Here is a 26,006-nt window from a genome sequence, read left to right as displayed (position 1 = left end):
TTTTAATTCTTCACTATATAGAATTAAAGATGTTGATAATTATAATATAAACCATATTTTACTTGTGTCACAAACAATGAACTTTAGTTACAGAGGGTTTTATTTTGTTTGTCATTGCTTTCTGTAATTCCCTTTCTCTGGTCTGGTTATTCTATATTCCATTTTGAGACTAGGGTAAAAGGCACCTTCTTTGACTGAAAACCTTTTTCTTAATATGCACAATGGGAATTTCCTTGTATACGCACTGACACTCGCAGTTGCAACCTAGAAGTTCAAGCAATATGCTTAAGTATATATATGCTTGCTTTTGCTGAGAGTCTCCTTTCCTGTTGGACAATCCCTAAATGAGAATGAGCTACAAGCAACAGAGGGGCAAGAGTGGGAAGGGGTTTCAAAGAGATGCCAGTCGGAAACAATAACCAATCAAAGAGAAAGCAGTCCATTGAAAGTAGATAAGGACCTATCCTAAATGTTGAAGGATAGGTGAGGTGGGATTAACATAGTTCTAATCTTGGAAGGTGAATTGAAAACACAATAAACAGAACTAATTCACATCTGTAGAGAGTGAATCATGCTGAGCTATTAACTTCTATAGTATGTGAGGCTTGTTCAAGCCTGGGTGAGACAGCACAGGATGCATTCCAATTCAGCACCTGATTCTCCTTCTGAACTTTTTACATGGGAGCACAGTAATCTCTAGTACTAAGTTCTAGCTACCTTTAGCTCTGTGGTTAATAGCAAGTACTTATCAAAGGGATTCCCCCTCCCCCCAAAAATTTTTGAACCCCTGATTAAGTCAGAGAAACATCAGTCCACCTAGAAGTGTCAAAATATGAACTACAAAGATCCCAGAGGCTGAGACCTTCATCACACTTTGAACTTCTACAATTAACAAAACAATGCAAATTCATTCTTAATTGGAGAACAGACTTGAATCTTCAGGAATTATTTCTTCAACAAAGAGGGCATGAAACTAAAGTCAGTCACGCTTCCAATGAAATAAATTATGCTTCGGCTGGGGGTTGGAGTAGATGACCCTGGAAGTTCCAAAGCTATGTCCAAGTATTACACGCTGTACACATATCAAAAAGCTTCAAAAATACATAAGCTATTTTTTTTCATGACAGAACTTGGCTTCTGCTCATGCAGTGCCACAGTTAAATGTACTAACTAGACATGGTTATGTTATTTGGGATGAAATATATTTAAATGTATACTTAAACGTTGGCATTCTGAAACCATGAATCTTAATTTCTTTGATAAAATATGGCATATTTAGAAGTCCGGAATCCAAGCAGATCTCTCATTTCATTTCGAAATTTTGATAAATCTTGTCGTAGTTCATTGAGGTTTTCTACAGTTGCCTGATCTGTACTTTGCATTCTCTGTCTCATGGAAGTCAAGTAACGATGAACTAAGCAACACATCACTTTTTGGTAATTCTCATCCCTCTTTTGCTTCAGATTTTTCCACTCCTTTAAAGAAACAGTAACAGGTTAAATATTATGATGTAAAACAGGCGGCAGGATTTTCTGAGATTAAAAGCTACTGATTATTGCATACACTATAAAATGATTCCATAAACGATTCCATCAAATACACACTAATGCTTAATTATCTTCATTACAATCAATGGAACTTAAAAGTACTTAATTCTAGCTAGATAGTGTGCTCAGTTATGTATGTTTGGTGAATGGAAATTGCTCTCATTCCCAAAATATTAGTAACTTTTTTAAAAAAAACCACTCTTGCAAACTTCTAATTCTGCACCTCCACCACCATTCAGTTCAGTCCTCTGAAGCTCCAAAATGCACCAGAAGATCTCTTTCCATCAGCTATGAAGGATGACTACCCAAACAATCCTCCTAACACATTGTATGTTCACAGAATAATCTCATGAGCAAACGAAGGGATATCTGTAAAGCCACTGCACCAAAACACTGGCACATAATTGCCATCTTGTTTTGCTGATCTGAATTATTTTGGGATATCTGGGCTAACTACTGAAAGAAAGCTGACTATCAAAGAGGAAACTTGTATATTTTTCCTCAATCAGTTTTTTCTCACTATCATATTTACTGTGAAATGTTGGTCCCCATGCTGATACAGAAAACTGTACAACAGAGCCACAACTAATGCCAAAGTTGCAAAGTTGGGTGTAAAAAACCCAAAACACCAACTAGTGATATCCTCTGTAGGCATGGATGATGGCAAAACCAGATGAAGTTTGGCTGCCATTTTGGTTTGCTGCATCAACCTCAATGAATGCTGAGGCTCCTCCCTCAAAATTTAAGAGCAGAATCTCTGAAGCAGGGGCCAGAGTGAGAAGACAGTGGTGATGTTAAGGGAAGAAAGAAGGAGGGATTTCTTCTCCCCTTGATTCTTCATGGGTTATTACTTCTTTTAAAAGCTTTATTTTATAAGGCAGCAGGGAAGTCCTGGAAAATTTCTGCAGCCAAGTCTTTGGATTTTGCTGTAAGGCTGTACAGGACAGACAATATAGTTAGAGTACAGAGTATCTCCTTATCTACAACAATAAACATGCTGAAATTGTAGTCTTCAGTACCCCTTGAAAATAAATTATTCTAACCCAGTAAAACATTTTTGTAAACAAAAAAGGAAGACAGACTATCCCTTTGTACCAAGGATGATCCTTTCAACTATTTTTATCTGCCAAACAGAGCTCTAGTAATTATTGTACCTAATGACAGAGTACCTTCAATATGTTTACTCAACACAGCTTTAAACTAAGCAGCTTCAGTGTTTCTTCCTTTGGGTATTTTATTTTGATGCAACATGGGACGAGTTTAAAATTAGCACACCATGTGAGAAAGCTAACAAATTTGCACTGTTTTTAGAATTAACATATTTTACTGTAGGAAAAGATCATTTGCCTTTACTGTATTTGCATATCCAGCCTTGAAATACTTAAACAACACTTAGAAATGGAAAAGCACAAAGAACTTCAGATACTGCTCTCATAAGACTCCTGACTAACCTGTGGAGAATTTACCACTGGAAAAGATACCAAGAACTGCACAGCCTCAATATATAGTATGTTCATTTCTGTAATCCCAAAAACCAGGAAGACATCTTTACTTGGCTATGAATAACAGACTAAGTTTGATAATCAACTGTGTGACTGCAAATTTTCAGTACTGTGGGCTCCTGAGGCCTGGAATCTGTGCCTGCATTCTCAGCTCACAGTGAACTACAGTTTGATTCAAGGCTTCCCAAACAAGCAAGCCTTCAACTGTGATACACACATGAGGGGAGGAGGGAGTTTAGTTTAGTCATATTACTGCCTTTCTGCCCTGGTAAGGATACACAAGAATAAAAACCACATTATAAACAGTATCAGATACTTCCCAGATTTAACACCCAACCCCTCCAAATAAAATGTCATCAGCACTGCACAGTCATGACCACTAGCTACATTCATTGATTTGATTTATTCAGTTTTTAGCCCACCCTTCCCACAAATGAGAACATCAGGAAAGGCCTAAAACATTTCAGGGACTGTATGGCTTTCAGCATGGCTAGTTCTGTTGCAACAAGAAACTATTATTGTCTGCTTTTTCTGTTGTATTATGGTCTTTCAGAAACCTGAAACACATCAGGTATAACCGGGAAAAAACAAAGCTAGCTCATCAGCATGGCCAGTTCTGCTACAATAGAAGTGGATATAGGTATCATAAGCAACGAACGGATTAGAGCCTGTAACATCACATATGACATTTCAAAACCTGTAATACTATTGTTAATGACTATATAAGAATATCCAGAAATTTCAACAATAAAACCTTGTTTGTTCTGTACATATGGGTTTTGGTTGGTTGAGGCTAATTACTAATGTTCATTATTTGTAATGAAGGGGACTGTAAACTAACAGTTTGATTGGGTGTCTTGTCTTATAATTATGAAAACATTGCATTCCGACAAATTTATTACCTTTAAGCTGTTCTGTCGCTTGACTTTGCCAGATGATGTATGAGAACAAATCCATTTACTGAGGCTGTTAAATAGGTAGCAGATAGTCTTGGGAGAAGGAATGATATTGAAAGGTGGAGGTAATGTACATTTGTCATCAAAGTAGCTAAGCCAGAGCTTGGCACGAGCAAATTTCCATTCTTTGTCCTCATGATTCTAAATGATTGAAAATTACAGATTTCAGAGATTCTTCTAAACCAGGATTTTAAATTACACCACTGCATTTAAATGTTTAATAAGGACCAATTCATGACAAATGAATGTGATTACAAATACAATTTATTAAAAAGGATAGACATTTTGTGCATGAGAATCTTAGATGATCATATATAGAGCCTTACATGTTAGGGTTTGACATTCAACATTACTGGAGATCAGATTCACATGTATGTTTCTCACACTGCAGGAAAGTCTATGAAAGCTGCTATTCATATCACAGCCCTTGTGTTTCAGACTATAATTCTCAGGAGCCTATATCCTCCTATGACAAGGGCTGTAAATAATTACATAAGATTATGTGTACTAAGTACTTCAAACACATTTTGTTCTGTGCAGGTGTACTAATGATTAAATACAAAAAAAGGAAATAATCGTAACAAATTCCTTTGGTTTTTTGGTTCTTTTTTTTTTTACAATTTAGCTTCTGAACCATGGAGAACTACTGCCTCATTACAGATTCGTTTCTCTGCTATATATCCTCTTCAAAGTGCATAAAGAGTTCTCCACTGGCCCAATCAATATAAGGTATTAGCTGTACATGAAAAAGAGACATGTGACAATGCAATGGCAGCAATTTATTACTTCACAAGTTTCCAGTACTGCTAAAGCATGTATATATCCTAACACTAAAAGGATTTTTTCTTTATTGCAGCTAAAATACAAAAAAATACCCATTTTAATCCTGGTGCTTTCTGGATGTGCTAAGGTTTTCCACTAAATCTCCCAAGAGGTAATAGGTGTCCTTGGAATAGTCATCTGTATTCTCATACTGAAATGTTCTGTGCCTCAGCACAGCTTCCATTTGGACATGGCTAACTTTTATGCATGAAATTTTTTCCCACTAGAGGCATGCCACCAAGTGTGCATACCTAGAAGCTATAAGTTGTGGCCAAAGTGTGCTACCCCCCCTTCCACTCCACAGGTATATTGAACCCCAAAAATATCATTATTCCCCAATATTCCCAAATCCCAATATTGGTATGGTATTTGGATTAGGTAAATTTTGGAATTCACGATTGGGGGGGGGGTCCAATGGAGGGGAGAAAGGAGGAGGAGGAAAAGTTGGGTTTATATCCCAGCATTCAGTCAAAGAGCAGTTTACAATATTCTTCCCTTCTTCTCCCCACAACAGACACCCTGTGAGGTAGGTGGGGCTTAAAGAGCACTAAGAAAACAGCTCAGGGATTCACCTTCAGCTATCTGGGAGTCCTGAAAAATCCAGAATATTTTTTGGGATTTTTTCAGGATGGCCATTTTCAGATAGCTGAATAAATACTGACCTCCATATCTGGCTGGGGGAAAAAAATCCAGAAAATACTGATAAGCAATGATCCCTCTAAGCTGCAGAGTCTTGTGAGCAAAAATTCTACTTTGTGAGCTACTGGCATTAAAGTTGTGAGGTACTGACATTAAATTTGTGAGCTACTGCATAAATTAATTTGCTTTGGGGGCATTTTTTCTGAGCTAAGACAAAAATGTGTGAGCTGGGGACTAAAAATCTGTGAGCTAGCGCACACTAACTCAGCTTAGAGGGAACACTGCTAAGGTATTTTTCAGATTTTTTTCACCTTGGTATAGGCTGAACACACACCCCCAGTTGTGGCTCCCTGCTAAATTCTTCCCAAAAAGAAATACCACAGCAAGTTAAAAAGCACCTGTTACCAGAAAGGAGGACAAGCTATGTGAATGAAGAGAAGACAACTTGAGGAACATTCAGTTACAGACAACTTGTTTTTCTTCTTCAAGGTCTCTGTAAGGTGAAAGGCTGGGCTCAGGTGGCTGCCTTGATGTGTTCTGGAAGAGGAATTCCTCTTCTGAAGACGAGAGATATGGTAATCTCTCCTGTGGAACAACATCTAACAGTACCATACATTGTCTTTATGGCAGTGGCCTCCAAACCCATGGGTCAAGAACCTCAGGTGGGCACTAGGATTGTAATCTCTATACATATCCCATTTTACTGTTTTGTGGAAGGATCTGCTTGTACTGCAGAAGCACTCAGAACAACAGAACCAGCTATGTGTGTTTTTATTTGCATTATACAAACATGCCAATAAAGACCTTCATGGAGTTCATCTTTCTACAGTCAGCTCCATCAGGAATTTGGGAGTATGGCTTGATTCTCTGCTCTCCATGGAAAAACATGTGTCCTTGGTGACAAAGACTGTTTTACTATCTCTGCAGAGCCCACCAAATGGCTTCCTACCTGTCTCGGGAAGACCTTACCATGGTAATTCACCTCACAGTCACCTCAGCACTGGACTACTGTAACACACTCTTTGCAAGGCTACCTTTGAAGACACTTTGGGAGCTGCAAGTGGTCCACAATGTAGCTGCCAGACTGCTAACAGGAATGTCCTGGTCGACGCATATAAAACCATCCTATGGTAGCTGCACTGGTTCCATATTAGTTTCTGGTGCCAATTAAAAATGTTGGTACTTATCTTTAAAGCCCTAAACAGCCTGGGACCTTCATACTTTTGGGACTACCTCTCCCAACATGATCCTCCCTACCTTCTCTGATCTTCATCTTGGAATTTATTGAAGGTCCTGGGTCCATGAACTGCCTGCCTTGTATCATAAACACAAATGCTGTTTATCAACCTTCTCAATAGTGGCCCCGTCCTGTGGAATCAGCTGCCCAAAGAGGTGCATGCCTGGTGGGACCTCCCTAAGTTCTGCAGGGCATGCAAGGCTGATCTTTTTCAGGCAGCCTTTGGGTATCTGTGATCCACCAGGCAGCTGGTATACTTCAGCTGTGTCTTCACCACCCATGCATCCTACCCTGCATAGTGGATAGATTTTTAACCATTTTATATTGTAAAGATTATTTTTTGTGTCTTTGCATTGTTTTTATTGGTGTATTTTATATGCTGTTGGCTGCCCCGAGACCCTTCTGGAGTACAGGGAGTGGGATATAGATTGGATAAATAAATAAATAAATAAATGAGCTTGCAGAGAAGTACCACTAAATGCTGCTGCAGCAGGCAGGAAATCACAATGTATCTCCCTTGGGCAGGCACACTAAGCAGTGACCTGTGGAGGAAAGGACCTTTGCACTTAAAAGCTTCTGAATCAAAACTCCTGCTGTGAAGTATGAAAACTTAATTGAGTGGGAAACTGCAAGTCCTCCCTTGGGCATACATAATTGATTCTGAGGGGTTTTGCACCTAAAAGCTAGTTCTAGATTTTCCAGATCAAAACTCAATACAGTCACAAAACCCATTAGTGTGACGCACAGAGACCACAAAGAAGGGAGAGCTACAAATCTCCCTTTACTATTTTATCCTACTCCAGTCCCTTACAGTACATCAACCAGAGGGAAGATCCAGTTCATTGATGTGCCTTTCCATTGGCCTTTTTGCCCCAGAAACATATATGGCCATTGTAGAACACAAATGCTGTTTATCTGTGGTTATGCCACAAATCATGAATGGGTACATGTCAGAATTTATGATACAAGGATATATTCTCCCCTTGCATCAAAACAACACTTCCCAAAGGATTAAGATACCCATGAACAAACTACTTCACATCAATATGTGTAACACACTTAAACCAGTCAGAACCAAGTTAATCAAACCTAAACTAAGAATGTAACAGTCCAGTTGGATCAGACCAGTGGTTAATTTAGTTCAGCATCCTGTCTCATACCGTAGCCAACCAGTCACTCTGGAAGGCCAACAACAGGTAACAGAGGCGGAGGCCTTCCTCTGATATTGCCTCCTCGCATTGGTAATCAGAGGATTACTGCTTCTGAATATGGAGGCTGGCACCAATCATCATGGATTGGGACTCTTTAGCTTGGAGAAACGCTTGGGACTCTTTAGCTTGGAGAAACGACGACTGCGAGGTGACATGATAGAGGTTTACAAGATAATGCATGGGATGGAGAAAGTAGAGAAAGAAGTACTTTTCTCCCTTTCTCACAATACAAGAACTCGTGGGCATTCGATGAAATTGCTGAGCAGTCGGGTTAAAACAGATAAAAGGAAGTACTTCTTCACCCAAAGGGTGATTAACAAGTGGAATTCACTGCCACAGGAGGTGGCGGCGGCCACAAGTATAGCCACCTTCAAGAAGGGTTTAGATAAAAATATGGAGCACAGGTCCATCAGTGGCTATTAGCCACAGTGTATGTGTGTACATAAATTTTTTTGCCACTGTGTGACACAGAGTGTTGGACTTGATGGGCCATTGGCCTGATCCAACATGGCTTCTCTTATGTTCTTATGGATAACAGCCACTGATAGACCTGCCCTCTATGAATCTGTCTAATCCCTTTAAAATCCTCTATGTCTGTGGCCATCACTGTATCCTCTGACAGCCGTGACCTGGATAGCCCAGGCTAGCCTAATCCTGTCAGATCTCAGAAGCTAAGCAAGGCTGGTCTTGGCTAGTATTTGGAAAGTGACTTCCAAGAAATACAAGGATCATGACTCAGAGACAGTCAATGACAAATGAAGGGGAGCCCTGAATAATTAATTAATATCCCTATACTAATGAATATATTGATTAAGAGCATGCTTTGTCTTTAACATGTCTGCTGTAATTTTCCATTAAAGAGCTGGCCACAGCACAGTGGGTGTGTGTATAAAGCTGGCTAGCCAAGATAAGAGAAAGGGCCCCTTGGAGGTTCCTTGCTGAAATAGATAAGGGAACTTGGTCATGGAAATTTACCAGGGAGAATTCAGTAGAGGCGAGACCCTTTGAAATCAGATAAGCACATGTGCCTGCTTGCTTGCCTCCGTGTGGATAAAACTGTCTGCATACAGAATGACCGGAACTCAGTCTTTGGGGCAGCACGCCCGACTGGGTTCTACTTTTTGGTACCAGAAATAAACCTCGCTTCAAACCAGTAATTGTGTGGACCTCATTATTTTTCTGCTACACAAACCATCTCTGAAACATTTCTTGCCTTAAAAACAAGTCCAACTCACCATCTAGTGCTTCATAATGCTAAAGGAGCTAGAACTTCTGGATGCCAGAAACCTTAGTATCTCCTGGCTATTTTACAAATGCCATATATTAATTAATTAATCCTCTGACAGTGAATCCACTCACTGAAGCAAAATGGTATTTCCTCTTGTCCAACCTGAATCTATTGCCTATAAACTTCACTGGGTGCCCCCAGGTTCTAATATTTTGGAAGAGGAAGAAAAGTTCTCTCTGTTCACTCTCTCTACCCCATGAATAATTCTATCGTGCCCCCCCCCCCTTAATAGTGTCTTTTCTACATAGGAGCTGTGCTCCAACCTTTTAATCATCTTGGTTGCCCTTTTCTGTACTTTTTCTACTTCTGCAATGTCCTCCTTGAGATAAAGCAACCAGAACTGCACCCAAGATGCTACATGAGGTCACAATATAGATTTATACAGAGCATTACAATCTCCCAATAAAACCCAGCAAAGAATTTGCCCTTTTCACTGCTGTGGCACACTGGATCAACATTTTCATTGACCTCTCACTACAACCCCAAGGTCTCTTTCCATCTTAGTCTCAGCTATCTCAAAATTCATATACTTCACTTTGGGAATTCTTCTAAAGTGCATCATCTTATACTTACCTATACTGAGCTTCATTTGCCACACTGTTGCCCACTCACTCCTGGAGATCCTCCTGGTGTCTTGGTTTTCACCATACTGGAAAATTTTGTATTATCTGCAGACTTGGCCACTATGATGCTCACCCCCAGTACCAGATCATTTATGAACAAATTAAATAGCAGTGGCAACAACACATATCCTTATAGGGCCCAGATCTTTATGGGGCCCCAATGCTTACTGGTTAATCAAAGTAATGATTGTGCTATGCAGTACCAACCACAATGACTGCACTTCAGTATAATATAATAAACTGCTTTAAAAATACTTACTGCAATCAGCTGAAAGCTTTTATGAAGCATCGCCACTAAGAGCTTGGTAAGGACAATCACCACTACCACATTATATGTGCCAACAATAACAGCACCCACAAAAGACTGCAGCTCTTCACCATAGCTAAATCTGGTAACAAATATCGCTACATGTGCAAGGGAGAATATATACCAGAATAGGGCAAAACAGGTGCCAATAAACCTGAAAGGGGGAGGGGGAGAAATGTGTAGTTAGATGACCCACAAAGATGAAAGGGAGAAATAAAACAGCTAGCATGCATTCAAGGTTAAAACATTTTCTTCTAGGAAGGCAAAATTATTCTGAGGTGCTACAAGGGCTTTGAACTTGTTATTCAAATCCAATGTAAGATTTTAAAAATCAGTATTTTCATTTTAGTTCATCTGATAGTTCAAATATTATGTGCTACTCATATGAATTGTGTCATAGTCTAATGAGAGGTGAAGGAATGTGTATACCACCAAAAGTGGAATGATGGGTTAAAATGAGCATTACCAAGTTATTCAATGTTAGCTCAGTTATTCTAAAATATTTAACAATGATGTTCAGGGGTAGGGAATCGATAGTTGACAATCATGTATTAAGCTGATGGCTTGCTAAGGATTCAAGGATCATATTTTCTCAACAAGTGCTAAAGCTTAGAAATATTCCTAATTGGTAATGGATCTGCAGCAGAGAAAGAGGGAAACTGCACTCTGTGTTTGGACAGACTGGGCTGAGCTTTTAGTTGGTCTAAAACTGGAGTTTAACAGCTGATTTCTGAACATGCTTGTGCAGGATTAGTAGTTTAGCTGCCTATGTAGGAATTTCTTTGCTTCCAATATGCTCTGCTCATATATTTGTCAGAAAAACACAAAATTATTAAGAAGACTTCACAAGTTTCTAGTACTCTCTATCATGTAAAGACAGGTAATCTTGTCTCAGACTTCTCACCATTATGGAGACTGAAACCACACAAACATAAAATAAGACTTACTATAGGATCCTTCAGTTTTGCCAAGGACTTTGTGGGTGAAGCCCGCACCCTACAAGAATTATACATGGAAAGTATACTTAAAATCCCAACATTTTGGATCCTGGGGTATTAGATCTTGGGGTTGTGTAAGCAGAAGGAGTCAACCATTCTCACCTTCCCATTCCCAAACAGCCCTCCACACACACCCCAAAAGGCCTCACTAGAGGTCATACAACCTCTATACAACAGAAAGCCATTAGGCATAGGGAACAGCAGTGAAAAGGAGGAATAAGGCAAAGGGATCCCCAGCCTCACTCCTGTGCCAACAGAGCTCTTATTCCATCACTCTTCTGCCCAGCTTCCTCCTGGCTCAGGAGTAAGGTTGGGGAAATTTCACTCAGTTCCTCCTCTTCACTCAGGCAAGATGAATTTTTGTCTGTAGAGGACCCCCAGTACAGCCTTGGGTGAAAGGCTTAAGAGGAAAAAAGAAAATTGGAAAGATTTGTCAACATTGGTACGTATGCTCTTATTTTAACAGGACTCTGCTTTCACAAGACTGTATTCCACAACAGTCTTAAAGGAATCAACAGAGCAAAGAAATTGGTGCTTTGGTGCCCTGAGTTCAATTGATGTAGTGTAGTAAATAGAACAGTAAGCAGATTTTGTCCCTGCTTTACAACGTAATTTGCAATGTATGTGAAGCATTCAGCATATTCTAAACCACTATACAAATGCTAAGTGTGAATGCTATGTCACCAGCTTAATGACGTAAAGTCTTGTCTTCAGAAATGTTTTAGTGTTAAAAGCTACATTAAAAACATAATAGTTAATTTTTACCACTGCCTCATCAACTCACGAGTGGAATGTGTCATTGCTTTGCTGCTCACAAAATATCCCAGCACAGTCCTTCTCTTCATCTACAGTGAATCCTTTGTCATACAGTTGGGTCAATCCAATAGTGAATGAGAACAATACAAGAAGAAACATTCCAAGAAATTTTCCAAAGTCTTGCAACATCTGCCCCATTGAAATCTGTAGAACATATTCATTATTTCAATTATCAAACAATCACTACAACCAAAACCTGCATACCAAAACCTATTATGAAAGCAGGATATAACTGCAGCTGAACTTTACACTGCAAAATAATTAATTATAATTTAAATAATTAAAATTAAATAGTTAAGCAGTTGTATTAAATAATATCAAACTACTATTAACTACTGAATTAAAACGGTTCAGTTTTTCATCTTGCTTTGTGAAATCTGCCGTCAGGGGTCAAGTACCAACAACATTTTGAATTACAATGGTACAAATTAAATGTAACAAATAATGGATTGAATCCAAAGGTTGGTTTCTGCCAGTGAAAGGGGGGGGCAGGATTTTGGCAACTCTACCTTTTTACTGCAGTCTACTGCGTTCCTTGAAACGCTGCTGTTGTGAGGTGGGGGGAGACTCAGGAATAGTTTTGGGGGCAAATGACTTCTGGATTTCTGCCATTAACTATAGAGGGCAGAGTCATTATTTTCAGTCATGAAATATCTTAAAATGATACATAAAGGTATCGATCCTCAACCATAACACATACAGGAGACTTCTACATGGGTTATCTGCCCTAAGAGCAAAGGGAGAGGGTCTGCTTTCCCACAGTATCATGGTATATCCATGTAAGTCCCTAGCTTTACTCCAATTCTTCCCAAAACTGCATTGCTCCAAAATTTTGGGAAAGACTGCTGTAAAGCTTAAACAGCTGTTGTGTGGGTGGGAAAGTTTAGATTTTTTAATTCAGTGTTCCTGCAATGGCCATTGCTTCTCTTTAAAAATCAGTTCTATATTGTTATTATATCAATATGCTATTATAACAGTAAGTGAAACATGTTCTGTAAATTCCCAGTTTTCATTATTTTTAAATGTAAATATCTAGCCTCTTCCATTGCAGAAGTATATGGGGGAAAGCATATTGCCACAGTAGAAGGTACTAGTAGAGAATTGTTTTCTAAAAATTAAAGCTGAGATTTCTCAGAACCTGTTTTACTTATCCATATAACAATGTGAAATTGATGATCTTTTTAAAAAATGAAAAAGATCAAGAGGGTGGGTGATGGTTGCTGCTGACGAAATCAGCCAGGGAAAACTACTATGTGAATGTTCCATTGCCACTGAGCTGTATTGGCAGCTGTGCCAGCAAATGGAGAGACCATACAAGCCATTTCCCATATGGGAAACCGATAAAGAAAAATAGGGAACCTCACCAAGGCAAAAAAAGAAAAGAAAAAAACAAATAAAATGGTAGAGAGGGAATGGAATATTTAATAGTTATACAACTCCTATGTGTTTTGCGTATAGCTGTTTCAGGGTTAATCTTTCAGATTCTTTTTTATTCCACTCCTGTATGTATATAAGGGAATGGAATGAAAATGCTGCAATCCTAACATAAAAATGAATAAGAAAGAATATGGACTGTGTTTGGAGCACTGCAGAAATAACTGAAGGCCAGGCATTTGTTGGTGCCTGGAATATTTGCTGACCCTGGGGTTACTGCTTGAATTGTTCCACAGTTGTTGTCTTGGGGTTCTGGGGGTGGAGGGTGGGCCCAGGGAGACACAGCCCCCTGCAACTGTGTGGGTGGCTCCTGGGCTGCAGGCAGGTTGGAAGGGTTGGCCCTACCCAGTCATCGTTGAGACAGCTGCAAAGAGAGGGAGGGTAGGGTCAGGTAGCAGCAGGCACCTGCAGCTTAAGGGTTGCTCCTGGGCTTGGGTGGGATGAATGGGCTTGTCTTGACCAGTGAATACATTTTCAGTCAGATAGAGGGTGGTCTGGTCTATCCACTTGTGAACCCATGTCCAACATTTCTCCAAAAAAGCCCTTTCTGGGGGCTCATACCCCCAAATCCAACCTGTATGCAACTTGTTGGGCATATGAGAGACATTCCCAGGAGGTACTCAGCAAGATAAATGCATTTAGCTCACCCAGGGTCCATTTTGTACACTCCTGAATCAGTTTATGACCTCACTGAAAAGCACTGTCCATGGGCACCTGGGCACCTTCAGACCCCTGAAATCCAATCTTCACCAAACTTGGTGGGTACATAGAGGAGATCCCCCTGCAATTTTGGAGCCTCTGAGGCCCCAGGGTGTGTTTTTTATTTGAATTGGTTTGCTAATTGGTTTGGGTTTGGTTTGCAAACCAGTTCAGGAATCAAGCCAGTTCAGTTTGCAAACCAAACCAGAATTTCCCTGTCTGTACTAATCCCTAATTTCAATTATCAATATGATAGATACAACTTACTAATAAGTTTGTACATATTTTAAATGAAAGACTGAAATAGTACATTCAAACCCAACCTTCTAGCAAAGATTGTTAATTATGTATAATAACATCAGTTATTAATGAGTAGCTAATTAAGTTTATGATAAAAGATTATGATAAAGCACATTTCCCTGCTATGAAAGTATCCATGAAAAGATGAAGAAATATGCTTTTGATTTCACTGAAGGGATACAGTGGTATATTTTATTGGCATTTGAAAGTAATGACCCACTTTTGAAAAACAGTGTGGAGATTATTGCTCAATCTATGGTTGTCAACAACAGCAACTAAAGCTTCAGTGTGTCACTGAATAGAGTAAGTGTTAAGCTGTTTATATATACCCAGAATTCTGATTTCACTACATAGAAGACTAATAAAAATACATTAAAGATGCAACACATAAATAAATATGAACGTTACATAGTGAACTTCAGAATGAATGGCAACTTGTAATGGCAATGTGTTCTGCATCCTTAATATACTGTTAAGTCCATTGACTGTTATCAATAAGGAGGCTGCTACAGAAAAATGTGATTAAAAACTTAAAATAGGGAAAGTAAACAATAATTAGTAACTGCTGCTAAATAAAAAGAATCCTTTTGTAACATCTGTTTTGCCTGTAGGAGTAATTATTTAACTATAACGAGAAAAGGGGAAAGGTCCCTACTTCACTCACAGCAAGGTAACAACATGGAACTTTTGGATGTATCTAATAAGTGGAATTATATAACCTGTGTAAACCTTCCTTCTTTTTTTGTGGTCATATAGCTGCCTATAGTCCAATTTGAGTAGGCTGCAGAATATTCCATCAAGAATTTTGTTTAAGGTAGCTTTAAAATACACTCAAAGCAAAAAATGCTTTGTTTGCCATGTGTAATTTCATCTTTGCTTAGGGGTCATTTTGTAGAAAAATAGGTGGTGGAGCTCATCCAGGGCTTGTTAAAATAGGTAAAAATCTACCTATGAAGAAACGCTTGATTTACAAAGCCAACAATTTACATGAGTTTTATTACACGTGTAAACCCTATATCTGAACTTAAATCACAGAGCAAGTCTAGACATTTTACCTGTATAACAACGTACCTGAAGTGGCCCTAGGATAGAGCTTGTAGTATACATGAAGAAAAGTCGAAGATAACTGAGAACATTAGCAAAAGCAAACAGACCTTCTGCCACCAGTGTAGGATGGAAGGCATCCCAATCCTTCCTCTCAGCAAAATCATGGAACTAAAATTATGAAAAGAAACTGACATTTAATTATAATATAGTAGACAATCTAGTAACAACTATTCATCACCACTGGCACACTGGAAAGCTACAAAAATCCAGGAATATTCCCCAATGTCTAACAATCCACAATGCGATGCAAGACCACCTGAGATAAAATAAAATATTAATGATCAAACTTATGTCTTATTGTCTTTTGTGTTCCTTTATGTTCATAATATAAACTAGTTTTATTTGTGTGAGATTTTATATATTAAAGAAGTATTTTACCAGGATGGATGAAAGCTTATTTAATTAATCTGAAAGGTTCTTACATGACTATCAAGTAGAGCTGACAAGATAAGAGTTTACTTTCCAGGCCAAATACATACCAGCTCTATAGGTAGACAATACATGAAAAAAGTCTAGAAGTTCAGGCAATTCTGTCTACCTAAAGTTATCCCTTTCATTCATTATGGGCAGGTGGAGTTACAATATTTCCTGTCAGAAGCTGGCCACAGGTTCTCATTTCCAGATTCTCCTTTCAAGCTCAAATGACTTTGCGGCACTTAAACATCTTTCAGTGTTACACTTGATTGGAAGGAAGGAAAAAGTCCCCCCCCCGCCCCCCGCCGCCTTAAAACTTGCAGAAATTTGCAGGAGTCAAACAAGCCTTCATAGAAAAGATGAGGAAGGTAGCATTGTGTAGATGGTTTGACTGAAAATATGTATGGTGGCAGCAAGGGAAAACATGAACAGTTATTTGAAAACAAACCATGAGTCCTTGGATGGCTAAGGATGAGAGAGTTGGTGAAGCAATAGGCAGAGAAAGATCAAGCAGGGCCAAGGTTGTTAAAACTTAGGGGACTAAATTTACCTTGAGTCTCAATAAGTAACCTTAGACAGGCAGCAATTTTAAGCCTTGCCTAAAAAATGGGAATTAAAAAGTTATATCATTTTCATCCTACTCTGGAAAAATCTGACCTGGCCACAGACAGATTTGCTCTGGTAACATCTACTGAACTGTATTCTGTGTGGGGCTTCCTTCTTGAAAGCTTCAATTATTCCAAATCAGAGCTGTCCAGTTGTTACTTGGGACTTACTGCTGCATTATGCCAGTCCTCATCTATCCACTTTGGCTACTTGTTTGTTTGCAGACAAAACTCAAATTGCTGGATTAAATGGGAGGCAAACTATCTGAAAGACTACTTTATGCAATAAAACTTTGTGTGCCACCCTTTCATTTGATAGCAATGTGGGAGGGGACCTTTCAGTGGTGACACTCAGACTGTGAAACATGCCCTCCTAGGAAGTTCATCTGGTCCCCTCTGGCAACCTCAGGAAAAAGGTCAAGACTCAGTTTTGTTTCACCTAACCTTCTACCAGATCTACAGTGTCATCCTAAGTAGAAATACATCCTTCTAAATCCATTGGTTTAATACACCACTGCTAAACTGCTCCATGGCTTCCTATATATTTTAAGCTTTTGTATGTTCTTATGCTTTTCTATGTAGAAGTAATTCAGTGCTCTTTGTCAGTTCCACCATAGTCATTTTGACATTGTGCAAGCTACCTTGAGGATACTGAAATGTGGGATATAAGCATTTTAAATTAAAAAGATAACATTAATGATTGTCTGATGAGCTGAATATCACATAAGAATACAAATCCATCTCAAAAACAGTAGAGGTATAGCAATACCTCTTATTTCAAAGGTATTTTGGGGTCAGAAAATTAAGAATTGCGTGCACTTTACAACAACACTGGGTTTGAATGTTTAGTACATACATGCATAAATGTATTTAATTGATTCACAGTTCCATATCTGGCCTTATTTTTATGCCCACTTTCTACAGAATGTTCACTTCCAGTTTTCAATGAGAACAGATCTACTCTACATATGTGTATTTACATCAGGAACTCTTTCACACAACACAGGAAAGCCTAAACAAATATAAAAACTAGAAGTGATATTTGCCTTCAATGTCCTATATTCTAGCACTAGATATATAAGGAAATCATAGTTGTGCTTTAAGACTTTCTAAATTGGGAAGAGGACTTTAGCAACCATTCGCTGAACTGTATATTAATGTACATTGTAATTTTAAGACACCTGGAAACTAATCGGGCAGAAAAGCAAGTAATAAACATTATTAAATAGATGATTCAAAGATGTTTCTGAAAATGAATTAAACTATATATTTATGACAACATACAGTAATAGTTACCTTGTTATGGGCAACTATTTTGAGAGCGAAAGTTGCTAAATAAAGAGAATTCATGACAAAACTAAGTTGATTTCGTGATTCATCTAGGAAGTCTTCTAAACCTTCATACCAGAGTCTTTTAACATCTGACCACACCATTCCTGATAGAGAAGAAAAGAGAAAGTAGTTACTAGGGTACTGTGGACATTTCACAATGATTTCAGTGCAGTCTATAATTCTTTTTATTTATGAAACACGACAATATCTCTTATTTGAAAAGTATTTTGGGGTTAGAAAGATAAGCATCAGGTGCATTTTACAACACTGGGTTAGAACACAGTACATACATGCATACATATATATATATATATATATATATATATTTCAAATATATATATTCTATGTACACATTTCCATATCTGGCCTTATTTTAATGTCCACCTTCTTACAAGAGTTTTTTATTCAGAAGCACTGTAAAAAAGCACAGGTGTCAAATGTCCGGCACATGGCTTTAATCAGCTTCCCCAGGCTCTTTTCACCTCCCTCCCCCTCCTGACCTTACCCTTTGAAGCTCTGAGGCTGCTGAAGATCCCTGCTCTTTCTGTCTTGTCTGGATGCAGCATGAAACAAAGCTGCAAAGAAAATGTGCAATGGATTTTCCATTAAGGTCTCTGTGCCCAGATAGGTAGGGCCCAGAGACCTCAACAGAAAATCCATTCCATGTTTTCCTTGCAACTTTGTCTGTGCTGTTTCAGCATTCCTTTAGCCAGTTGAAGCTCATGCTTCCCAGAGTTGTGTCCTTGAAAACAAAGGGTTGATGCTTTGAGACAGCTTGTCTGTGCTTAGTGGACCTGAGAACTGGTGCCTAGTGAGTATTCTAACTTGGTAACCCACAGCCAAAGAGAAATATTACACTGGAGAATAGGGTTCCCAAGTCCAATTCAAGAAATATCTGGGGATTCTGGGGGTGGAGACAGGAGTCTTTGGGGGTTGAGACAGGAGCAAGGGTGAGACAAGCATAATTGAACTCCAAGGGGAGTTCTGGCCATCACATTTAAAGGGACTGCACACCTTATAAATGCCTTCCTTCCATAGGAAATAATGGATGGGGGCACCTTCTTTTGGGGCTCACAGAATTGGACCCCCTGGTGACAGTTTCACCTCATTCTGGCACAGAAAAAAATCCAGACTTTTAAAGAAGACTACTTATTGGTTTCTTTAATTGATTAGATAGTTTTTAAACCTAGGATAAAATTAGTGTTCTTCCTACTTATCTTTCTCCACTGATAGCGCATGTCACAAAAGCTGAATCAAAAGGCAAATATGAAAACTCACCCCAGTACACCTTTTCCCATCAGAAGGGATGGGGAGGGGGTGAGGCACATCTCTGCTCTCTGACTCCTGGAGCAGCAAATCTGCCCATGCACCATCTTTTGTCTTTTTTTTTTTTTAAATAGGCCCTGCCCTACAGGAAGAGAAAAGCCCTAAGATATGGACCACTGATGGGTAAATATTCACCAGTTAAGAAACATTTTTGTTCATACTTTTCGCCACACTGGACTTTGAGCTCGCTGACTTTGAGTAGTCATAATATAAAGCATAATTTATTATTTTAGAAATGTCTCTCCCACTAGAGTTATTAAAATATAGTAATCAAAAATATATGCCTGTGCTCCCTCTGCTGGTTCTATAGTTTCTTCAGTTTCAGTTTCTGCAAATGTTATTTTCTCTAAGATGGCTGATGTATTTACAGGAACAGAGACAGTACAGAAATGTGAATACTTAAAGACTTCACATCCTTCCTTTCCAAAGCTCAAGGTGGCATTAAAATACCAATACATCAAACAGAGTAACGCAGAAAACTTAAAACCAATAGCGACAAAATTGCCAGGCAACATCACACAGATCCAAACCAGTGAACTAAAGGCATTACAGAGTAGCTCTACCATGCAGGCCCTGCAAAAGAAGACTTTAGCACATGGACAAGACAGTACAAAAAAAGAATTGTGTCTTTGCAGCGCCTGAGCAAAGCTGGTGAGTAGATGGTACTGCTAGCAAGGTCTACTCAACAGATCTGAACTGTCAAGTGAATACTCATGAGAAGACGCTGTTCATTATATTTGCATGCTGTTCCCCAATCCCCACACATAAGCAATGCCCCTAATTTTTTACAACATCAGACACACCCAATTCTAACTCAGTTCTGATATTTCATAAACAAAGGCATTACTTACCTTCTGAAATACCTTCATTTGTACAGGCCACAACATTACAGAGTCCTGCCCTCACAGTGACTCCCCCTGATGCTCATTCATGTGCATGTACACATGTACATACACACACAGGGTCAGTGCACCAGGGCACTATGGGAACATAGCACAACTCCCATATGCTTCTTCAGTCCTCCTGCCTCTGCTCAGTCAAGGAACACAAGCTTTGCTACAGGGGAGCAACAGTATCAGAAATTTCACCTGGCCCAGGCACAGAAAGGACTGGCAGAATGATAGCTTTATCTCTATTCTGTGGGTAGAAGTGCACAGCCATTCTTAGGTCCTGGAACAATTTGTCTGTTAATTCCAATAACTAATGAGATTCTAGTGTGACAAGCTACAAGAGCCCCAAGCACTTGTTTGAATATAGCTGTACTTCTAGGTCTTGTGTATACAAGTTTAATATTTCACATAAAATACAGCTTTTATATTAATTTATCCAGGTATCATTGCTAATTGGTATTAATGTACTATTGGTTTCTAGCATTCATTGTTCCTAATCTAGTGCATGTACATACATACCAAGAGGATGTTATGTACTGCAAGCATCCCTTCACTTGCAGGCAACATATCCATATGGGGAAGCAGTATGCTCTTAGGTCTGAAAGATATCAGTTTAAACCGAGGTGGCAACAGAGCACCCAGCAGAAATTAGACAACTGCTAGGCTAAAGCTGTTAAATATTAATAGTTCGGAATAATTAAATAATCAAATGCAACAGCTATTTAAGGATTAACTGCTATTGTTCAGTTTGTGAGGAAGATTATTAGTCATACATATGCATAATATAGAAGGAACTAATTTTCACAAGATGAACAGACACATTTAGTACAAACAGAAAAATGTCTAAAATAAAGTCAGAAGATATACATATGCTTCTAGTTCTATGTTTCAAGATTACATTACTGTTGCACCTTGTGACAGACTGCACTTTGTAAAAGGCTTAGAAGTGCTGTATCATCAACTAATGGACTATGAAGAATTAATTCACAGAATTAATTCTTCACAGAGCCAGAGAGCTTTAAGTGACAGGCTGCTCTAAGAAATCTGATTGGTTAGTATCAGCTGAGCAGAAAAAATTCTGGAAAGAGCTGGATGCTAAGGAAAGTCAGATTCAGATTCCTGTCTTAACTGTGAAGAGATGTGTTTTTGAGATCATCTATGAACAGCCCTGTCAGAAGAAGGGTTTACTGCTGACAGTCAGATTTTCAACCGTGATTTAACACCATCTGAATTCAATAACAGAGGAGAGCAGTTTGAACACAGACAGGAGTACGGGAGAGTTTGGCAACTAAGTGGGTACTGGAGAAGACTCCCATTCAGGCCAAAGGAAAGTGTATAGAGCGGGGGGAGAGCGCCCATTCCACTCAGTTTCTTCCCTTCCGCCGCCCGGACAACACCTACCTCGTTGCGTTCCTCCTCTGGCTCGTCTCTTGGTATCGTACTATCTCTCTTACTTCTCCTTTTCTATTTTCTTCGTCCATTTAATATATATATAAAAAAAAAAAAAAAAAAGGTAGATCCCGACTTCTGCGCTTTTGCCTTTTCTTTTCCTTTCTACCCCCCCCCCCACCCCGTCTCTCCCTTCCCTCCTTCCCCTGTCCGGAACGGATGGAAGGGAAAATCACCTTCAAAAGGTGCAGGCAGTGTGCTGCTAAAATCCCGTCATCCGACGGTCACTCGCTCTGCCTTTTTTGCTTGGGGGAATCCCATAGAACCGATAACTGTCACCACTGCGCTTGCTTCGGTAAGCAGGCGCGTAAGAACAGAGCGGCTCGTCTTCGTAGCTTCCTCATTGAGTCTTCTCTCCGCGGGATGTCTACTTCAGATCCGCCGCCTCCCCCACTTAGAGCGGGAGATTCGGCAGCGTCGGCCCTTCCTACCGCTCCTAGGAAACATAAGTCCGACAAAAAGGCCTCTAAACACTCTGAGGGGCATAAGGCGCCTAAACAAGCCCGTCAGGGCGAATACTCGGCTCCGAAAACCTCCAGTCCGAGCACCTTGGCGCCTAAGAAGCACGACCCGTCAGCTTCTACCTCCGCGCGCCCTAGTACTTCCGCTTTTGCTACGGCTGCGCAATCGGCCTCGGCGGCTGCGCAATCGCAATCAGTTGCTTCGGCGGCACAAGCGGCTTCTGCGCAGTCGACTCCGATTCTACCTATCGAACTTTCGGCTCCTTCTGACGTCATCTCGGAAATGCCTAGCCTCACTCAAACTTCTCTTGAAGTTATCCCGATTGGCTCTAGATCGCCCTCGGTCACAGCCTTCCTCCCAGCGATATTCTCGACTCCGAGGCTCCACCTCTCAGACCGGAATCCTTCCTCGACATCACTACGCCAGTGCTGAAGGACGTTACAACTCCGGTACTCAAGGATTCCACAACGCCATTGCTTAAGGACAATTCTGCCCCACTGCTTGTCGAATCTTCTACTCAGGTCTCTTCGCATCGGCTCCGATCTCGATCTCCGCGGCCCCGCTCTCGCTCGCGGTCTCCGCTTCGTCCTAGGTCTCCGATCCGAGATCCTCCGCTCCGTCCCAGGTCTCCGATCCGACATCCTCCCAATTCTCCACATCGGGAGGACTACCATGACTTTCGACGCGACCGCTCTCGGTCCCGGTACGGCGACTACTATCGCGACTATCGACAAGACCGCTCTCCATCCCGGTCTCCGTCACCTCGCCTTTATTCACGTTACCATCGGTACCAGAGTTCGCCTTCGCGCCACAGCTACAGGCATCTCTCTGACTTCGATCCGGACTCCTTTCACAGAGATGTCTATATGCCTCGACTCAGGGACTATTATTCTCCCGGACCCCGCGACTACTATCGTGCACGCGATCAGCGATCTCCTTTGCACCGTCACCTGTCTCCGGATCGCTATGGGGATTACCAACATTACTATTCCCCCCGACGGGAGCCTACTCCCCGCACCCGAGATGATGCGGCAGCCCTTCGGAACCGAGACACTTTCGACTCCCAGACTGCACCCGATCCACACGATGTTCTGCAGCCTCCTGTCCGTCCTCGGGACCGAGTTTCTCCTAGAACCGCATCCGCATCGGTTTCTAAACCGCCTGCTTCGCCTCTCAAACGCCCTCGGGACCCTTCACCTGTCGAGCCCAAGTCACCACAGCATCCACTCTCGACTTCTGACAGAGACACTTCTGATCACTCCGACTCCGAGGAGGCCCCAGCCTCCCCCGCATCGGACCAACCTCCTAGGCTCTCACCATCTGACAGTTCCAAGGCCTACCTTAATCTCATAACAACTATGGCTTCCGCACTAAACATTCCTATGTCCTCTGACTCACCCAAGATCTCGGATGTGGTACATGACTTAGTCCGTTCAGACTTCCCTGACAGCTCTTCGCTTCCTATGCTCCCTGTACACTTGGAGGGCCTCCAAGAAGCCTGGGATAAGCCGGCCTCGATCCCTACGCTTTCCCGACGCCTGGATTCCCTTTACAGGGTTCAAGCAGCTGACTGCAAATTCCTCGCCTCGCACCCGGCGCCCAACTCCATCGTTGTTCATTCGGCCACCAAGAACAAACAATCTCGCCACCCTGTTCCTCCTGACCGCGAGGGCCGTAAATTGGACACTCTGGCTAAAAAGATCTATAGCTTCTCCTCGACTAATTCCAAGCTAAACAATTACTTGGCCTATTTTGCTGCCTACACCTTCAACCTGGCGAACCAGATCACCCCGCATATCACATCCATGCCTGACTCCTCTCAGAAAGCGGTCTCGTCTCTCGTCTCTGAGCTTTCCCGTGTCTCCAAACAACAGATCAACTCCATTCGCCATGCGGTCTCCTGTTCCTCCCGAGTGTTTGCGACATCTGTAGCCTTACGTCGCCATGCCTGGCTCCGCTCTACTAACCTTCAACCAGATATCAAGCAGCGTATAGAGGACCTTCCTTTCGATGGCCTGGGTCTATTCCATGCGTCCACGGACGAGGTCCTAGCTTCGGTCGATGACGGCCGTAAGAGAGCCAAACGCCTCGGCGTCACACAACCTACCTCCCTGCCCTCTAACAGGCAGAGACCCTGGAAGCCATCCTTTCAGCGTCGTCAACGATCGCCTAAATCTCAGGAGTTCTGGAAAAGGAAACCCCTGCCTAAACAGCCCTTTCATCAGAGGCCACGGACTCAGCCCTCTAAGAAGCAGTCCCAGACAGGCAAACAGTCTCTTTGACTCTCCCAAGGGGCAGACCAGACTATTCCCCTTTTACCCTCGTTGGAGTTCCATCACCACCGACTCTTGGGTCCTTACCATCGTGCGTTTAGGTTACGCAATAGAGTTCGTTTCGCCACCACACCACCACCACTTCATAGCCACCCCTCCATCTGCACTCCTCCAGCAGGAAATCCTGGACTTGCTCCAGAAGAATGCCATAGAACCCGTTCCTCCTCAACACCGAGGGACGGGATTCTACTCAAGATACTTCCTGGTCCCCAAACGGGATGGAGGGAAGCGCCCTATCCTCGATCTTCGGAAGCTGAACAAATTCATAGAATACAGGAAGTTCAGAATGATCTCCCTACAGGGCATCCTGCCTCTTATCCCCAGGGATTCCTGGATGGCTTCCCTAGATCTTCAGGACGCTTACTTCCATGTGACAATTCGACCTCAGCACCGGAAGTACCTGCGATTCGCTGTGGGGAGAGACCACTTCCAGTACGTCTCCCTGCCCTTCGGCCTCTCCACTGCGCCAAGGGTATTCACCAAGTGCATGGCGGTGGTGGCAGCGGCTCTCAGACTTCGAAACATCACAGTTTTCCCGTATATCGACGACTGGCTCCTCATAGCACCAAGCCAGCGTCGGTTGCAGGCCAACATCAGCACAACACTCTCTCTTCTCGATTCCTTAGGGCTTCGGGTGAATGCATCCAAATCCCATCTCGAGCCCACCCAAGACATCAAGTTTATAGGGGCTCTCCTCCGCACTTCTATCCACCGTGCCTTCCTCCCAGGGGATCGAGCACTTACTATCATCACCTTAGCCAAGTCGATTCAGCATCAGCCTTACCAGTCGGCATTCATCATACAACGCTTGCTGGGCCTCATGGCTGCCACGACTTCCGTCATCCACTTTGCCAAGCTACGGATGCGACAACTACAGCTTTGGTTTGTAAGAGCTTACCATCCTCAGTTGCAACCGCAGAATGTCCTGCTTATGGTCCCCCAGAGAGTACTTTCATCCCTAACGTGGTGGACGATACCCAGCAACCTCCTCGCGGGCATGCCATTTTTACCGGCACCCCCAGTGGCTGTTGTGACAACGGACGCCTCAAAGTGGGGATGGGGAGCCCACTTAGAGGACAAAACCGTCAGAGGCCTTTGGACCCCTTCCGAGAGGGCCATGCACATAAACTGCTTAGAACTGATTGCCGTGCACAGGGCCCTCTTATCCTTTCTCCCACTGATCAACGGGAGCCATGTCCAAATTTCAACGGACAACATGGCAACGGTCTACTATATCAACAAGCAGGGAGGAACCAGGTCGCTCCGGCTCTGCCGTATAGCCGTCTCACTCTGGGAATGGTGCCTGGAGCACAACATTTACCTGACCGCGATTCACCTCCCAGGTGTCGACAATGTTCTGGCCGACTCGCTGAGCAGGTTTCGTCTGGACGACCACGAATGGTCCCTCAATCCGACCTACCTTCGACCCATTTTCAGGTGCTTCGGAACACCCAAGGTGGATGTTTTTGCTTCCAAGGACAATGCCAAGTGTCCACGCTACTTTTCCAGGAGGCGGAACGACGCCTTCCTACACAGATGGACAGGTCCTCTCCACTATATCTTCCCACCAACCCCTCTATTAACTCGGGTGTTGATGAAGATAACACGAGACGGCACGGACTGCATCCTGGTAGCCCCCTGGTGGCCACGGCAACCATGGTTCACGAGACTTCTCCAGTTATCTCATCACACTTACCGTCGTCTCCCGT

General features: G+C 41.7%; 1 protein-coding gene across 4 annotated transcripts in view; it reads right to left on the bottom strand.

Annotated features, from left to right (window-relative positions):
- Positions 1-1,114: 1,114 nt before the first annotated feature.
- Positions 1,115-26,006, bottom strand: part of TRPC1 (transient receptor potential cation channel subfamily C member 1) — a 47,455-nt gene continuing 22,563 nt past the window's right edge. For 2 of the 4 annotated variants that reach the window (XM_060242301.1, XM_060242302.1), the window contains exons 8-13: positions 17,802-17,941; positions 15,451-15,594; positions 11,915-12,090; positions 10,085-10,286; positions 3,952-4,146; positions 1,127-1,475 (exon numbers count right to left, since the gene is read on the bottom strand). In XM_060242301.1, the coding sequence (XP_060098284.1) occupies positions 1,248-1,475; positions 3,952-4,146; positions 10,085-10,286; positions 11,915-12,090; positions 15,451-15,594; positions 17,802-17,941 (1,085 nt within the window). In that variant the 3' untranslated portion in view covers positions 1,127-1,247. Of the gene's footprint in view, positions 1,476-3,951; positions 4,147-10,084; positions 10,287-11,914; positions 12,091-15,450; positions 15,595-17,801; positions 17,942-26,006 lie in introns of all 4 variants that reach the window. The other 2 variants (XM_060242300.1, XM_060242303.1) reach the window with 2 other exon arrangements.

This window comes from Heteronotia binoei, chromosome 6 (assembly GCF_032191835.1).
Source record: "Heteronotia binoei isolate CCM8104 ecotype False Entrance Well chromosome 6, APGP_CSIRO_Hbin_v1, whole genome shotgun sequence".
NCBI lineage: Eukaryota > Metazoa > Chordata > Lepidosauria > Squamata > Gekkonidae > Heteronotia > Heteronotia binoei.
This window is presented reverse-complemented; position numbering and strand designations above follow the sequence as displayed.